Consider the following 18,462-nt stretch of genomic DNA (forward strand, 5'->3'; position numbering starts at 1 on the left):
GTGAGAGACAGGCCTGGTCTACACTAGGCGTTTATGTCGAAGTTAGCGCCGTTACATCGAATTAACCCTGCACCCGTCCACACTGCTATGCTATTTAGTTCGACATAGAGGTCTCTTTAATTCGACTTCTGTACTCCTCCCCGACGAGGGGAGTAGCGCTAAATTCGACATGTCCATGTCGAATTAGGCTAGGTGTGGATGGAAATCGACGGTAATAGCTCCGGGAGCTATCCCACAGTGCACCACTCTGTTGACGCTCTGGACAGCAGTACGAGCTCGGATGCTCTGACCAGCCACACAGGAAAAGCCCCGGGAAAATTTGAATTTGAATTCCTTTTCCTGTCTGGCCAGTTTGAATCTCATTTCCTGTCTGGACATCGTGGCGAGCTCAGCAGCACTGGCAACGATGCAGCGCTCTCCAGCAGTGATGGCCGTGCAATCTCAGAATAGAAAGAGGGCCCCAGCATGGACTGATCGGGAAATCTTGGATCTCATCGCTGTGTGGGGCGATGAGTCCGTGCTTTCCGAGCTGCGCTCCAAGAAACGGAATGCAAAGATCTATGAGAAGATCTCTAAAGACATGTCAGAGAGAGGATACAGCCGGGATGCAACGCAGTGCCGCGTGAAAATCAAGGAGCTGAGACAAGGCTACCAGAAGACCAAAGAGGCAAACGGACGCTCCGGATCCCATCCCCAGACATCCCGTTTCTACGAGGCACTGCATTCCATCCTCGGTGCGGCCGCCACCACTACCCCACCACTGACCGTGGACTCTGAGGATGGGATATTGTCCACGGCCGGTTCCTCGGACATGTTAGGGGACGGGGAAGATGAGGAAGGAGATGAGGAGGACGAGGCAGTCCGCAGCGCTCACAACGCTGATTTCCCCAACAGCCAGGATCTCTTCATCACCCTTACAGAGATCCCCTACCAACCGTCCCCAGCCGTTACCCCGGACACAGAATCTGGGGAAGGATCAGCCAGTAAGTGTTGTAAACATCTAAACATTTATTTTTAACAGAACAGGAATATTAACAATTAAAAGAATGGGTTGTTCATGATTACTTTGCCCTAGGCGCTTAATGGTTCAGTCATGGGCAGTGCAAGTTTTGAAAAAAAATCTAGCAATGTCCGGTTTTGCATGATTGTCCTGCCCAAGCCGCTCTACTGTTTAGTCCCTGCTACTGCAGCTACACTAAAATGCGGTCTATATGTCCGGGGATAGAGCAGAAATCCTCCTGGGACATCTCGATGAAGCTCTCCTGGAGGTAATTGGAAAGCCGTTGCATGAGGTTCCTGGGGAGAGCGGCCTTATTGGGTCCTCCGTAGTACGACACGTTGCCGCGCCACGAGACAATCAAGTACTCGGGAATCATTGCTCTGCACAGCAGGGCGGCATACGGACCTGGTCTTTGGAGGCTTTCCCGGAGCATTCTCTCTTTCTCACTGTCAGAGATCCTCATCAGGGTGATGTCGCTCATGGTGACCTGCTTTGAATTAGGTAGGGGAATGTTAGTGTTGGGACTGCTTGCCCGTTCCTTTACAGAACTGTAACCACTGGTTTGCAGCCACGCGGTGGAGGCGGGAGAGGGGCAGCCTACAGGGATCGTTCCCGGGGACAGCCGCGAGGGGGTGGGACAGGGGCAGAGTTCCTGCTTGCCGGATTGCTGGCAGCAGGGACTGACATTGCTTTCAATGTGAAATGAGGCCAGTGCTAATATTAAAGTTTTAAGCTGCCACAAGTCTACGGCTTACAATGTCTGCCTGCAACAGAAATTCCGTTGTGCTGCCCCGCTTCTCAAATGTGCTGTGCAAGACCCCAGGCACTGAATGCGAAGGCCGAGAATTCGACCTTGTGCTGAGTGCGCATGTGATAGGTGCTGTGCATGGTCTTGTTCACAGAGAAAGACTATGTTCTTTGTTCACAACTACATTTATCTTTCTGAGGAATTCACTCCCTTTTTCCCATTCCCACAGCCACATCTGCGACTGTCTCACAACCTAGCCTGGCATCACACTCCCAGAGGCTAGCGCAGATTAGGCGTAGGAAGAAGAGGACATGGGAGGACATGTTCTCGGAGCTTATGGCCTGCTCCCGAGCCCAGGCAGCACAGCAGACCCAGTGGCGGGAGAACTTGTCCCAAATGCACCAAGCAAACATGGATCGGGAGGAGAGGTGGCGGCAGGAAGACCAGCAGGCGACTCAAACGCTGCTTGGACTACTGAGGGAGCAAACGGACACGCTCCGGTGCCTTGTGGATGTTCTGCAGGAACGGAGGCAGGAGGACAGAGCCCCGCTGCAGTCTATCTCTAACCGCCCTCCCCCGCCACCAAGTCCCATACCCACCTCACCCAAAGTCCAAAGAAGGAGGGGCGGCAGAGTCCGTGGTAACTCTCACTCCACCCCTGCAGAGAGCACTAGTAGCAGAAGGCTCTCATTCCCCAAAATTTGAAAAGTTTTTTCCTTCCCGCCTGACACAAGCCCCCGTCCAAGTTTCACCTCCCAGTTCCATGTGTAGTTGATAATAAAAAATACGTTTTTGTTAACTACTGTTTCCATCATGTTCTTTTGGAGGAGGAGGGGAAAGGGGGTTGGTAATTGGACAGGACAGTCACCTTTGGCAGGGTACATAGGCGGGGGCAGGTACAGCAGCAGGGCACATACACAGTGCAGTTACTAGTTACCCTGGTCAGTCTGGGAGGTGGTTTTCGTGTTATGTGGTGGGGGGTGGGTTGCTCTGTGAGGGCAGTTACAGATCGTAAGCGGCGGACCTTATGCAGGATCACAGAGCCACGCAGCAGGAGATCTGTAACCGTCCTCCCCCTGCCACAAAGTCACATAGCCCCCCCATACACACAGTCCCGATCAGGAGGGGTGACAGGCTCCGTTGAAACAAGCAGCCCACCACAGCGGAGCCTGTCAATCCTTGAGTTTAGAAGCTTCATTTGCGTCAGTACACTACACCCCTCCCCAACACAGTCTGCGTCCCAGTTTTAAAACATTCCCGCGAAAACAGTAGTAAAGAAAACGGTGTTCATTAACAAAGTAGAACTGATTGTATTTTGAAACGTGTGTTGGAAGGGGGTGAAGGGGGTATGTAACTGGAGAGGATAGTCAACATTAACTGGGTAAAGACACGGGTGCAGGTTCAGCTTCTCTGTACACAAACTTAAAAGTCACAGGTTACCCTGCTCACTCAGGAACCTAGCTTTCAAAGCCTCCTGGATGCACAGCGCGTCCCGCTGGTCTCTTCTAATCGCCCGGCTGTCTGGCTGTGCGTAATCAGAAGCCAGGCTATTTGCCTCAACCTCCCACCCCGCCATAAAGGTCTCCCCCTTGCTCTCACAGAGATTGTGGAGCACACAGCAAGCTGCTATAACAATGGGGATATTGGTTTCGCTGAGATCACAGCGAGTCAGTAAGCTTCTCCATCTCCCCTTGAGACGGCCAAAAGCACACTCCACCACCATTCTGCACTTGCTCAGCCGGTAGTTGAAGAGTTCTTTTTCACTGTCCAGGGCGCCAGTATAGAGCTTCATGAGCCAGGGCATTAGCGGGTAGGCTGGGTCCCCGAGGATGACTATAGGCATCTCCACATCCCCAACAGTTATTTTGTGGTCCGGAAAGTAAATACCTTGCTGCAGCCGTCTAAACAGACCAGAGTTCCTGAAAACACAAGCGTCATGAACCTTGCCCGGCCATCCGACGTAGATGTTAGTAAAACGTCCCCTGTGGTCCACCAGTGCTTGCAGCACCATGGAAAAGTAGCCCTTTCTGTTAATGTACTGGCTGGCCTGGTGGTCCGGTGCCAGGATAGGGATGTGAGTTCCATCTATGGCCCCACCGCAGTTTGGGAATCCCATCGCTGCGAAGCCATCTATGATCGCCTCCACGTTTCGCAGGGTCACTGTCTTTGGCAGCAGTACATCAACGATTGCCTTGGCTACTTGCATCACAACAACCCCCACGGTAGATTTGCCCACCCCAAACTGGTTCGCGACTGACCGGTAGCTGTCTGGCGTTGCAAGCTTCCAGAGGGCTATCGCCACTCGCTTCTGGACAGTCAGGGCTGCTCGCATCCGGGTGTCATTGCGCTTCAGGGCAGGGGACAGCAACTCACAAAGTTCCAGGAAAGTTCCCTTCCGCATGCGAAAGTTTCGCAGCCACTGGGATTCATCCCAGACCTGCAGCACTATGCGGTCCCACCACTCAGTGCTTGTTTCCCGTGCCCAGAATCGCCGTTCCACGGCATCAACATGACCCATTGCCACCGTGATGTCCTCGGCGCTGGGTCCCGTGCTTTCTGAGAGGTCTGTGCTACTCTCAGACTTCAGGCCCTCACCGCGGTGCCGTAGCCTCCTCGACTGACTTATCTGCATCTGCCTCAGGGAAAGGTGTATGATAAGCTGCGAGGCGTTGAGAGCGGCCACAACTGCAGCGATGGTCGCAGCGTGCTCCATGCTCGCAGTGCTGTGGCGTCCGCGCTGTCACTGACTAGAAAAGTGCGCGAACTGATTTCCCGCCGGCGCTTTCAGGGAGGGAGGGCGGGAGTGATGGACGGATGACGACAGTTACCCAAAAGCACCTTTGACACATTTTTTTTACCCAGAAGGCTTTTGCGGCTACACCCAGAATTCCAATGGGCAGCGGGGACTGCGGGAACTGTGGGATAGCTGACCACAGTGCACCGCTTCGAATGTCGACGCTTTCCCCGTTAGTGTGGACTCACAAAGTCGAATTACTGTCCTTAGTGTGGACACACACGTTCGACTTTGCAATATCGATTCCAAAAATTCGATTTAAGTAAAATCGAACTACTCTCGTAGTGTAGACATGGCCACAGAGTGTATGTAAGCAGAGTCAGGATGAGCTCTACCCTGACATCTGGTGGTGAATTATGGCGAGTGTGGAAAAGAACTCCAAGGGCTGATCTGGTTTGCATAGGCACACCCACCCGCCTGGCATGAAACAACAGCAACTGAAAGTGGTTACTTTGGCTGGTGTGGGATCCCCAGTTTCTCTATTATTGGGGCAGGAAGAATAAAGTTTTGTTACCCTGATTCTGTGAATCAAGGCCAGTGGAACTGTTGTATGACAGAAGGACTGAGTGAGTCCTTCACCATTACCTAAGTAGCACTTGCTTGACAAGGGGCATGGGTTACAAAACCCAGTGAATAGAGAGAGGATGTGGATAGGTATTTGTACCTGATGGTATAGGCCCTCTTTGAGGGTTTGAAACACCAATTGCACTACCTTCTTTCTCTCCACTGTTGAATGTCAGAGCTAACTTTGATTCCATTACGAGTCTAGTTACAGACTGCTGAGCTGACTTCACTTTGGGCCAATGGTGCACTAGCACTGGTATGAGCTGAAATTGCTAAGAGCTGAAATCACAAAAGAGCTAAAGTTATTAAGAGCTGAAATCACTGAGACTGTGTTAACTAGTGGGGGACCCTGAAGCTATATTGCTAAGCGGCTGGCGGAGCAGCTAGCAGAGTGGAGCCTCACAGGGATGGTTGGAGAGGAGCTGAGCGACTCACAGGTTGGTGAGCAGAGCGGAGCGGCTGGAGGAGCAGCTAGCAGAGCAGAGCGGAGCCTTGTGGGAGCAGCCCAAGGAACGGCTGAAGTGGAGCAGAGCTGAGTGGCTCACAGGTCGGTGAGCAGAGCGGAGCAGCTGCCAGAGCAGTTCGTGGACGGCGGGAGCGGCTCACGGGACAGCTGGTGGAGTGGAGCGGCTCGTGGAGAAGGCTGCAGCGGAACCCAACGGAGAGGCAGCCGGTCGGCCTTGGATCACGTAAGGTGCCCCTTAACACCCTGCGTGCCCCCCCCGCTTGAACTCTGGGGCTGCACTGACCAGGGACAGAGACTTTGGGGGGTTGTTGGACTTTCGGGACTTTGGTGATCCTTGGGTTGCTGGACCCAAGAGACTTTGGGGTTGTTTGACTTTTGGGACTTTGGTGATTCTTGGGTTGCTGGTTTCAAGAACCAAAGGGAAAGGACACAGCCCAATTTGCTGGGGTGGGTTTTTTGCTCATGAAGCCTGTTTGTGGTGTTTTTCCAATTTAATGCTGATGTCGTTTACCTCATGTTATTAAACATTTTCTCAAAAAGAACAGGAGTACTTGTGGCACCTTAGAGACTAACAAATTTATTAGTCTCTAAGGTGCCACAAGTACTCCTGTTCTTTTTGCGGATACAGACTAACACGGCTGCTACTCTGAAACCTAAACATTTTCTGTTACACTCAGACTCCGTGCTTGCGAGAGGGGAAGTATTGCCTCTTAGAGGCGCCCAGGGGGTGGTATGTAATTGTCCCAGGTCACTGGGTGGGGGCTCGAGCCGGTTTTGCATTGCGTTATTGAAACGGAACCCCTAGATACAGAACCCGGCCCTTGTTGCTGCCAACTTAGATGGGCAGAAGGGTTACATGTATGTGGGTGTGAGAGCCTGTGTGTGTGAGTGTGTGTGTTAGGGAAGTTTGAGAGACAGTGAGTGCACTGTCACTTTAAGTGCTCCCTCCCCGCCGGCTCGTCTGGGCTCCCTCCCCTCTACCTCTCACTCACCTGGAAGGTTTGCTCCTCCTGGCAGGGCGCAGGCAGGGAGGGACTCAGCTCCGCTCCACTCCGGGCAGTGAGCAGTGGGACACGTGGCTCTGGGCTCCCTGGGGCTGGAGCAGAGCTCTCCACAGCGGCAGGAGCCCCTGGCCCTTTAAATCCCCATGGGAAGCCCTGCCGCTGCTACCCCGGGGCTCAGGCAGCAGGACTCGGGCGGCGATTTAAAGGGCCCGGGGCCACCCCACCGCTGGAGCCCCGAGCCCCACTGCCTGAGCCCCAGGATAGCGGTGGCAGGGCTCCGTCGGCGATTTAAAGGACCCAGAGCTCCGCTGCAGTAGCGGCGGCCAAAGCCCCGGGCCCTTTAATCGCCCCTGAGCCCCGTGACTCCCAGCCGCCTCTGCAGCTGGTAGCTCTGGGGGTGATTTAAAGGCCCCGCTTCTTCTGGTTGAGGTCACGCCCCCACCCAGGACTCCGGCATACCGGTAAGTCCTTTAACTTACTTTCACCCCTGCCCACAAGAGAATCTAACACCCTAAATCTGCCCTGCCCTGAGGGACTGTGCAGCACCCATGGCACTCAGGGGAATAGAGACTTAAACACTGGGCCAGATCTTCAGCTGGTGTAAGATAGCGCAACTCCCATGGAACTATGACAATTTACCCCCGAGGAGGATCTGTCCACCTGTTAGAAAATCCCCTGAGTACCCAAAGGGGCCACAAACCTTTCGTAGTCATCCCAAATGCCACTTCTGGCTACCCAGGCTTTGGAAAAGTTTTGCCGTGGTGTGTAGTCCTGACCTAAACAATCCACCTGGAATCTGAACTATGCAGAGTTATTAGAATTCCTTCTAATTATAGTCAGAAATTCTTATCATTTTTTTCAAATGCTCCAGATTATTCTTTGCTACTGATAAGAGTGTTTAATATTATAGAAAGGACGTATTAGCCAAATCGTTTGATTAGAGAGCCAAACCCTGAGGCCTTTGTTGGCTTGAAGTGGTTTCCACCATATCCAGGGTTTACAGTTTGGTTCAATGGCTCTCAGCACCCCACTATACAAATTGTTCCAGCACCCCTGCCTGCAGCTGCTTGCAGGTTGGGTACAGGATGTCTTATCTAGGCCACCATTCCCATCTGGATAAGTGCCCTCTAGAATGCTAAGCACTGCTGATAGTGCTAGTGGCTCAGACGGTGACATTCAAAACAGGGCTAAAGTAGAGTGTAGGCCAGAAGACAAGTGTTCGGTTCCCTGCTCTTTCTTGGATTCTATATGTGACGTTGGGCAAGTCACTTACTCTCTCTGTGCCTTAGTTCCCCAGCTGTAATTTGGGAATAATACTTCCCTCCTTCACAGCAGGGATTGGAAGGAAATATTCATATAGGGAAGTAAGATGCTCAGATAGATGGCTCCTCTATCACTGTACTATATAACTAGACAGATAACTTTTTTCCAGGCAATATGCTTCACATATTTGCACCATTTTGTACTGCTCTTGCAACATGGCCTTAATTGCTAAGGATTTTTTTTTTTTAAACTAAGACATGTGTTTAATGGCAGCATTTAAAGTTAGCTGTTAGGTTTTCACAGTACATAATGGATGGCGGCACACTGTTATGAGTAAGCCCAGAGGGCCAAATTTTCATGTGCGATACAAGGCACCAAGTTATAGATGCATGCCTACAATTAGAACTGCTTGGGTTTTTCCTGTAAAAAAATTCAAACAAATTTTCATTTTAAATTTTCCTTTTTTTTCCAGAAAATTTCAAAAAATTAAATGAAAATTTTATTTTGAATCGGAATTTTCATTTGGATTCAGTTTTCAAAAAACAAAACTGTTTTGACAACTTTTTCCTTCCTTCTGTCTTTTCCCAGACAATGCAATAGAACAACCGATGTCTAATTTAGTTTTGCTTTTTGGGGGATTGGAGATGGGAGTTTCCCACTTACTTTTTTCCCACACTAAACCCTTCAAAATGTTTCCAGCTTTGGAAAAGTTACTGAGTAACAAAATTTCATTTTTATCAATAACTTTTCCTAAGTTGAGGAAGTTTTGGAAAGTTAGAGTGGAAAAAGGAAACAAAGTAAAAGAGGAAAAACTGAAAAAGAGAAAAAAATCCTGGACATCATTTATTTTATTTATTCAGTGGGGAAGTGAGAGGAGGAGGAAACAAAAATTTCAAATTTTTTTGGTTTCCAAAATCAAAACAAAAATTTCAAATTCAAAATTTCCCATTGAAAAATTGTATAGTTTAGTCAAATGATATTTTCCTGTGGAAAGAAATTGGGTTTGATGAAACCCCATTTTTATGTGGGAAAAAAAACCTCACCAGCTTTACCTACAAGTAAAGACACAATGCAAAGGTGAAGGTAGTGCTCTCTTTTCAGCAATTGAGTTTTAGGGGCCAAACTGGGCCAAATTTTGCCATATCTGAATTAATTTGTTTCATTGCTTGCATAACTCCATGCTGAGTGAGGTTCATCTGTTTCTGAACTTTTAATAGTTCATGAACTTCCACCAGAGTTTATCTTTAATCATCAGGTAAGTTAATGAATGTGAGATGACCTCTGGAAAATCCATGTAGATGCAGAATATTGGTCATCCTGAGTCCTAAACTCAAATGTCCTAGACAAAAATGCACTTAGAACTTTGAACTACGGCAAACTGGCTGAAAGCAGAACCTGTGAAACCTTTCGTTTGGGTTTTATAATATTACTTTTGCAAACCAGGCAATAAAGAAAGAACATACTGTATGTAAATTAATGAATAATAATCCTCAGCTGGTAAATTAGCAGTTTCACTAAAGTCAATGGAGTTACACTGTTGTACCCCAGATGAGGATCTGGGCCCATATTTCAAGAACAGAGAGAGCATTAATGTATTGCTAACAATGAAGTGGATTGTGCCATACTCAGGAAACAATGGAAGGGCTGAAAAATGCTAGGATTGTCAATTTCTGGAGCTGTTGTCTGTGAGATCACCTTACTTGGGCCCCACAGATCTAACAGGAGTCATGGCCCTCCAGATTTGAAGGCGGCCAGAGATATACATGATTTCTGTGTGCATTTTGCTTGGAGCCTGTTTCTGTATACAATTCCTCAGGCCAGCCTACAACCTGGCAACATAGCTCCCACATACCTTCTTACCAATGGTTGCTACAAAAGACCTCAAGGAAGGGGTATCATAGCTAGGCAGGTCATTTGTTCATTTCTAAGCCGGACAGTCCTTCTTTTCTAAGATTTGTCTCCTGTCCAGTGCTGAGATTAAACTAGACATGGGTTTCTCCTGTATCATGAACTGGGGATGCCATTTTGAAGAGCGTACCATCCTCCCCACATCAGTGTGACTTGTATGCACAATGGGGAAGGGGTCACATGAGGGGGCAGGCCTTCTGGGTGAATGGCATTGCCACCCTATTCACAGCACAGAGTGGGAAGCAGTATACAATGCATACCTTCAGCATTATCATATACCTGAATATCCCTGCAGATTTAAAGGAGAATTATGTTCTCTCATCAAGCTCTGTCTGCTCCCTGCCTAGCCATACCAGGTCCATGGAGCCCCAGGCCCATGACGCATCTGCAGAAGGTTTTACATGAGACTAGAAGAACTGTTTTCTCCCTGCATCATTTCAGGGAGCTCCCTGGATTTTTTAATCCTCTATTTGTATTAGGGCTGGGCTCATAAGAACCAATATTTGAAGAACTCTGGAGTTCATGAACAATTATTAAATTATAATCCTATTGTTATGTTCATGACACTAGGGTGACCAGAGTCCTGATTTTATAAAGACATCCCAATACTCTGGGCTTTTTCTTATATAGATGCCTATTACGCCCCCCACTCCCCCCCCCGGTCACGATTTTTCACACTCGCTATCTGGTCACCCTACATGGCACACACACAGAATAGTTAGAGTATTTTGTGTTTTTATATTTCTGGAAGGTTGCAACATAACACTACTTTATTTATTAGAATCCAGAACTCTTATACACAAGAACAAAAACAGAGAGACAAAGCAGTCTGCTCCCTAAGGCAGAGAGGCGCAACTCACCCACCTTGCTGTAGGCTGGCTCTTTGCAGGCCAACAGTTGAAGACCCAGATCACATGCTTTCCTACAGAGCCCCCTAGCCTGCAAGCAGGACCAGGAAACCCCTTACATTAAAGTAAGAGGCTGTAATTTTAACACCGTTTTCAATATATCACATCTATAACCAAATTATCACCCAAACATGAAAAGATCATGCAAAGCTATTTGTACCACATGGTTTACAAAATAGGCAGTGCAATAGGTACAAGCGAAAAAGGCACATCTAGTGGCCTCTTTAAACCAGGTGTGTGAGAACAGGAGGCTTCATGCTGGTTCTAAATAGGGGGAAATAGTGGAATGGGCAGGAGCGCCGCCAGCTTTTTTGCTGCCCTAGGCGGCAGAAAGTCCCGCCCCCGAAATGCCGCCCCCGACAGAGGCGGCGGAAAGTCCCTCCCCCGAAATGCTGCCCTCCACAGAGGCGGCGGAAGGTCCCGGCCCTAAAATACCCACAACGACTGGGGGCGGCCGAAGATCCGTTATTGCCCGAGGCGACCGCCTAGGTTGCCTAATGGGTTGCGCCGGCCCTGGGAATGGGGGGAGCTATTGCAGTGTCCCTGGTATGGGGAGAGATTTTGGAATGTCCCACATATGTGGCCATGCTTATGCTAATCCAGTGGCTAGGAAGCGCTGTCTGGGGACATACTGGATTTTGAGGAACATTTTGCATTTCAGCGGGAATAGGCTGCCTGTTCTTCACTGCAAAAGCAGGCAATGTTCTTCAGGGACAGAAAGAAGCTCTTCAATGCATGGGGATGCACTATGCAGACAGCTCAGAATTCATGAATCCTGCTCTCTGTTGTTCTGACTGCTGTTCATATTTCTGTGCACTTCATAGGCCTTATTTACTGACCAAGGCTTCATACCCTAGCCCTAGATGGTAGTCAAGACTTAGAACTAGGGTGACCAGATGTCCCGATTTTATAGGGACAGTCCCGATTTTTGGGTCTTTTTCTTATATAGGCTCCTATTACCCCCCACCCCGTGTCCCGATTTTTCACATTTGCTGTCTGGTCACCCTACTTAGCACCTCACTGCACACACAAACACACACCATTTACAAATAAGAGAACTAAGAGGTTTCACAAGAGCACTTCTAGCAAAGAAACCCAGGTCTCTCGTACGGTAGATCCAAGTCTTAGCTACTCAGCCACATTACCATGCAAAATGAATGTGCCAAATCTACGTCCTTTGGCTATCCTACCTCTTATCATTAAAGCTAGGAAGAGAAACCAGGTTTCCTGATCTCTAACATTCTATTAATCTCTAGCACATGACTTTGTCAGTAGGTTATGCAGCTAAGTCCTTTAATGACGTGTCCACATAAAGGAGAATATTTGCTCCTGTAGCTCAAGTGGTGGAGGTCTGTATGAAAGAACCTAAGATCCAGCATTCAAACCCAGCTCATGACCCATGCTGGGAGACTTTATGGTTGCATGTGACAGAATTTGTTTTCCAATTTGCTTTTAAAATATAACAATTCACACAGTGAGACAAAATCCTTTAAAACAAGTTTTATAGTTCAAAACAAAACAAAACTGTTATGATGGTTCACAAAATGAAGATGCATGGGAGGGAATTGAAACTTGTCATCTTTATTCTTCTTTCTGTGTCTTATAGCTTCACTGTAAGTGTTTGCAGTAATTTTGCAATTTGGCTTTGAACACTAAGCTGTTCCGCAAGAACTGTGGTATGTTATCATTTCCAAAATATAAAATATATCTTGTACTTTAAGATTTGTCTATTCATGCATCTTAATGTATGGGCCAAATTCTCAGCTGATGTAAATCTGCATTGCTCAGTTGAAGTCAATGACACTATGCTGATTTATCCCAGCTGAGGATTTGGCCCTTGTCTTTCTTTTAAACTTCTTCATTGACATGAGTATGCAAGAAGTAGCAACAGAGATGCTTACTATCTCTAGCCAGACTTTTATTTTACAAACATAGGCCTTGATATAGGAATTAAAAACATTAATAACAGTGTGGACCTGTTATTAATTTCCTAGGTTCCTCCAACAGCTCCTTAATTGCATTTTGAGTTTCTTCCTTCTCAAGTTGCCAAAACAGGAGCTTTCCTGTTTTATTGCCTATTCCTTTGTTCTTGCTCTAAGATATTTTAATGTTTTTTCTGCCTTTTGAAGAGTCATTGACTATATTTGTGTCTACTATTATTTAAAGTAATGCTCACTCTTCTCTCCAGCATATATATATATGATGCATGCATGTGACCAAAACAATGTTATGGTGTTTAAGAACAGAATAAAAACCAGAAGAGATTCTAAGATTTTTTTAAAAACTTTTGTTAAACTGAAGAATTTTAAGCCTTAAATGATACAAATGAAGCCAGAACTATATTTCAGGACTGTACTGAGGACAATAGTTCAGTTTTAGAGCTTGCAGAAGGACAGTGTCCTTTTTCTCCTTGATATGCTTGGAGAAATCTTAGCAATTTAAATGGAAGTTACGTGCCCATGCCAAGAGAAGTATGAATTCCATATCAATCGGTGGAAAGATTCTGCCAAAGAATAGTTAAATAATTCCCCCAAAGCAGTCAGTGCCACCAAATGTTCATATACTATTTACTCACATTTCATTCATGTCACTTAAAAGCACTGCATTTGTCAATGTTTGATGTGAAGAGTAAAAAAGAACACCATACCTCATGCAGAGCTTTTCTCTCACCGCAGTTTATGCCTCCAATAAAGACCATGTTGGGCATCACTGGTCTGGGATACTCAAACACAAAGTCATATCTCATCAGCCAAATGGATGTAGAACTCAGAAGGTCCAACAGTGTCACATCTCTTTGAAGAACCTCAGAGGCAAAGCTTAGACCCTGTGCATAGCAACCATTGCAATAGAAGAATTCTGCAGAGTCAATTAAAACATTTTTCAATCGTTGGGAAAATGTCATGTAGTCTGAGTTCATTGTAAAAATTCTTGGGACGTAAGAGAGAGGATCTGGACATCGATTTGCTTTGTAATGTAAATTGCATGGTAATCCTCGCATGAAGAACACAGATGGGAGTGAAAAATAATTAGCAATTAGTGCTCCACAAAGAGAAACGGGATCTGTGAGGAGAGCGTCAAAGTCACTTTGTTTCAGATATTGCATCAGTTCCTTGTGATTAAATAAACTCTTACAGTGACTGAATAGCAGATTGAAAACTGCTACTGAAGAGTTATATATTGATAGAACATTAAATGGAAATGGTTGTCCCGCGAGGTGAACATCAATATATGTCTGTAAGTTTACATCTAGATCTTCCTTTGTATAAGTTACTGGATATGTTTTCACTGTATAGTTCTTTGTTATTCCCAACTGCCAACTTACTTGAGGTATAACAACCACCACTTTATGTCCTCTCTGACTGAGGTTTTCCACTACTTGACGCATGCTGAGCCAGTGGCTTCCATCCATGGGAAGAACCACCAGCTTCCCACCTTCTGAAAAGCCAGCGATCATCAGAAGAAGCATCCATGCAGTATGCTGATAGTGAAGGAGAAGGACAGTCACCATCTTCCTGTTGGAACTCAACACCTGACTAAACCTTCCTTCTTGAGGAGAAAACAAATTTCAGGAGCAAACACAAAGATTTATAACTGTTTGCTTCTGCTGAGTTCTCCATGTCATCTAGTTAATGATTATTAGATCTAGTTTGTTTCCAGATAATGATGGCCAGAGGAGATTTTAAAGCTGTTAGAGGGAGGGCCAAATTGATCTTATGAATGATCACAGAAGTATATGCTTGAAAACATTTCTGGTATTTGCATCAAAGTGCCCATGGTGGTGTTTACAGATAGATAGAGTTCAGTGGAGTTCAACCAGGGAGGAATTTGGCTCCTAGTGTTTAAGGCAGTGGTTCTCAGACATTTTAGCATAAACACCCCCACTTTCAGCAAGGCAAACCATTTCAGGACCCACCTTCAAGTGTGCTAAAGATACTATTCATACATGGCCAGTACTAATGAAATGTACAATTAAAATAGCTTTTGCTTTGAATCATTTCAAGAGATGAATTAACATGTTGCTAGCTTATGCGGTTCTGGAAAGTTTGATCAAAACTGAAATTAGAGTGACCTGAGAATCACCCCCGCAGGGGGACAGGGTCTGGAGGTAGGCATTTCAAGGGTAGGGATGGGGTGCCAAGTGAAGCTCCCAATCTGTTCCCCTTAAAACCACATCTCCTGAGGGCTTTGCTTATACAGGCTATGAACAGCCAGTAGTTGCTGCCTTCTCCTCCTGAGCAGCTCTGTGCTATCTCAGAACCATTAGGATTATCTGCAAGAACTCATGGGAGACAGTGGAGATTCTACAGGACTGGAGATATGGTACCTATCTTTAAAACAGGGAACAAAGAGGGCCTGGGAAATTAAAGATCAGTCAGCTTTACTTTGATACCTAGAAAGTTGTTGGAAGAAATTATTAAACAATTAGTTTCTAAGCACCTGAAGGATAATAGGCTGATACGTAATAGCCAACATGGAATTGTCAAGAACAAATCATGCAAAACAAACTAATTTCCTTCTTTGACGGGATTACTGGCCTAGTGGTTAGGGGACAAGCTATAGATGTAATATATCTTGATTTTAGTAAGGCTTTTGACACAGCCCCATATGACAGTCTCATAAGGAAACAAACGTGACATAAATTAAATTACTACAAGGTAAGTGCAGAACTAGTTGAAAAACCGTACTCAAAGAGTAATTTTCAATGGTTTGCTGTCAAACTTGGACAGTGTATCTAGCAGTGTCCTCTAAGGGTCTGTTCTGGGTTTGGTATTATTCAATATTTTCTTTAATGACTTGAATAATGGAGAAGATGAGTTTGCTTATAAAATTTGTGGATGACACCAAGCTGGGAGAAGTTGCGACCATTTTGGGGAACAGGATTAGAATTCAAAAGACCTTGACAAATTGGAGAATTGGCTTTCAATCAACAAAATGAAATTCAATAAAGTCAAATGCAAAGTACTACACTTAGGAAGGATAAATCAAATGCACAAATATAAAATGGAAAATAAGTGGTTAGACAGTAGTACTGCTGAAAAAGATCTAGGGGTCATAGTGGATCTCAAATTGAATATGAACCAACAATGTGATACAGTTGTGAAAAAGACTAATATCATTCAAGGGTATTGTAGGGAGGCGGTGGGTTACCCCACTGAGGGCCGAACCTCCCCTAACACCAACGTGGGCGGGGCCACCGGGTCCAGCGCCCGCCCCTCAGAGGTCACGGCGCCGACCCGGAAGTATAAAAGCCCGTCTGCAGAGTTCAGTGGAGAACAAGCCGGCAGAGAGAGCAGACGTCTGTGGCCAAGCTCCCGCTTGGGAGACAGCAGCAGGCCGCGACCGGCCTGCTGACTCACCAGGCCAGCCGAGCCTACCCCTCGCCCGGTACCCTGAGGAGGACTGGCCAAGCCTGCCCCTTTCCAGTTACCCCGAGGAGGAGCCAAGGCTGCCCCTTTCCTGCTCCCGAGGAGGAGCTGAGCATACCCTTCGCTACCTACCTGGAGGAACCGATGCTGGTGGAGAGCACTGAAGACACTAGTACGGCCCAGGTACCCTATGAGGGGGAGTGTGGAAGTAGCCCGGGGGCAGCCGACCCCAGTCTGGCTGCAGCACTGCCAGAGCCTATGTCAGTGTGTTGCGGCCAGGATCCCCACTGACAGCAGCGAGTTTCTGCTGCTGCTAGGGCCCCGGGCTGGGACGCAGTGGAGTGGGAGGGCCTGTGTCCCACCTGCCACCCACTCCTTGGGTGGCAGACTCCCCCTTTCTCCTGGCCTAGAGAGGCTGGGACCTCTTGCTCCTTGACTCAGCCCCTGCTTAAGGGCCTGGGGTCCCGACTGACTATTTGATTGCTGCCCCACCCTGACCTAGGGACTGGGCTGCTACAAACATTGACTCAGCCCCTGCTTAAGGGCCTGGAGTCCCAACTGACTATTTGATTGCTGCCCCGCCGTGACCTAGGGACTGGGCTGCTACAAACATTGACTCAGCCCCTGCTTAAAGGCCTGGAGTCCCAACTGACTATTTGATTGCTGCCCCGCCCTGACCTAGAGCCTGGGCTGCTACAAACATTGACTCAGCCCCTGCTTAAGGGCCTGGAGTCCCGACTGACTATTTGATTGCTGCCCTGCCCTGACCTAGGGACTGGGCTGCTACAAACATTGACTCAGCCCCTGCTTGAGGGCCTGGGTTTTTTTCTGACCTATTGGCGCAGCCCCTGCTTAAGGGCCTGAGCCCCTAACCGTGTGTTTGCTGTCCCACACTACCGCTGGACCAGGACTGACGGCGGACCAGAGCGAGGCGGTGGGATACCCCACAGCCCCGCTGAGGGCTGAACCTCGGCCAAGACTACTACAGCTATACTAACAGGACTGTTGTATATAAGACATGGGAGGTAATTCTCCCACTATAGTTGGCGAGTATTGATGAGGCCTCTGCTGGAGAATTGTGTCTAGTTTTGGGCACCACACTTTAAGAAAGATGTGGACAAATTGGAGAAAGTCCAGAGGAGAACAACAAAAATTATAAAAAGGTTTAGAGAAGCAGATCTATGTGAAAGGTTAAGAAAACTGGTATTTTAGTCTTGAGAAAAGAAGACTGAGGGGTGGCCAGACAACAGTCTTCAAATATGTTAAGGGCTGTTATAAAGAGGATGGTGATCAATTGTTCTCCATGCCCATTGATGGTAGGACAAGAAGTAATGGACTTAATCTGCAGGTAGATATATTAGAAAAAACTTTCTATCTATACGGATAATTAAACTCTGAAATAGGCTTCCAAGGGAGGTTGTGGAATCTCTGTCATTGGAGGTTTTTAAGAATGTGTTAGACAAACACCTGTCAGGGATGGTCTAGGTATAATTGATCCTGCCTCTGCATGGGAGAATGGTATAGATGACTTCTCAAGGTCTTTTCCAGCCCTACATTTCTATGAACTTTTGGGTAGTCCAGTCAGAAAATGGAGTTTGTTTCTGTGGAAAATTTACACTTTTCTATGAAAAAAATCTAAAACTCAAGTATTTTGTCCCAAAACAGAAATATTCCAATTAGGGAGTACTGCCTCAGTACCTCCATAGAAGTTTTAATTTTGGTGCCCCCATTCTCCTCTGTAGGCCAGACTCTCAGGTCAGATGACATCTCCCATAATGCATCAGGGTTCCCTCTTGGAGAGGGAGCTAGTGCATCTTGAGATGTAGTCTGTCTGGAGAGCCCCACTCATAGAGGAAAATGGGGACATGAGGAAACTCAACTACAACTCCCATTAGGCACTATGGCTACAAAGCCAACTTGTCATATTTTGTGTTTTGGATGAAATATTTCTCTTTTTGAGTACTTGGTTTTCTGACAAAATTAATATTTTCCATGGAAAGTAGACACCACAAATTTCATTTAGTTCAAATGCCAATTTTTCATCAACAAAAAAGTTTGAACAGATTTTCACCCATTCTTATGCATGGGGTTGCTCTCTTCCCTGATTACCCTGCCAAACTATGTTTGTGATGGTACATTCATGGAAGATCTCGCCAGCTATCCTATAGCACCCAAGTTACTGGGAACATGGCTGGGAATTGTGGATGCTGCCATATGGCCCCATGCACACTGGGACATTCTCATTCCCTATGGTGACCACAGTTCCAATGTACTGGATTAGTCCTGCTTTAGTGAGACTTCCTGTCATAGTTCTAGGTGTAACCCTTCTGCCAGGTGGAGCCAGCAGCAACAAGGGCCGGGTTCATTATCTAGGGGTTCCTTTTCAATAATACAACACAAAACCAGCTCAAGCCCCCACCCAAGGACCTGGGATAATTGCA

The 18,462-nt window shown here is 47.0% G+C and overlaps 2 protein-coding genes across 2 annotated transcripts; one reads left to right on the forward strand and one right to left on the reverse strand.

The window, feature by feature from the left end:
* The first annotated feature begins 121 nt into the window (after nt 1-121).
* LOC135974184 (myb/SANT-like DNA-binding domain-containing protein 1) lies at nt 122-2,648 on the forward strand. The gene is made up of 2 exons (XM_065561140.1): nt 122-983; nt 1,978-2,648. Exons 1-2 carry the CDS (start codon nt 407-409, stop codon nt 2,451-2,453), a joined length of 1,053 nt encoding a protein of 350 aa, XP_065417212.1. The 5' UTR covers nt 122-406; the 3' UTR covers nt 2,454-2,648.
* Nucleotides 989-15,232, reverse strand: LOC135974183 (UDP-glucuronosyltransferase 1A8-like). The gene is made up of 2 exons (XM_065561139.1): nt 13,303-15,232; nt 989-1,490 (listed from the first exon to the last, which is right to left on the reverse strand). The coding sequence occupies exons 1-2, from the start codon at nt 14,161-14,163 to the stop codon at nt 1,191-1,193; spliced, it is 1,161 nt and encodes a 386-aa protein (XP_065417211.1). The 5' UTR covers nt 14,164-15,232; the 3' UTR covers nt 989-1,190.
* Between the last annotated feature and the right edge of the window lie 3,230 nt (nt 15,233-18,462).

Source organism: Chrysemys picta, chromosome 11 (assembly GCF_011386835.1).
Source record: "Chrysemys picta bellii isolate R12L10 chromosome 11, ASM1138683v2, whole genome shotgun sequence".
Lineage (NCBI taxonomy): Eukaryota > Metazoa > Chordata > Testudines > Emydidae > Chrysemys > Chrysemys picta.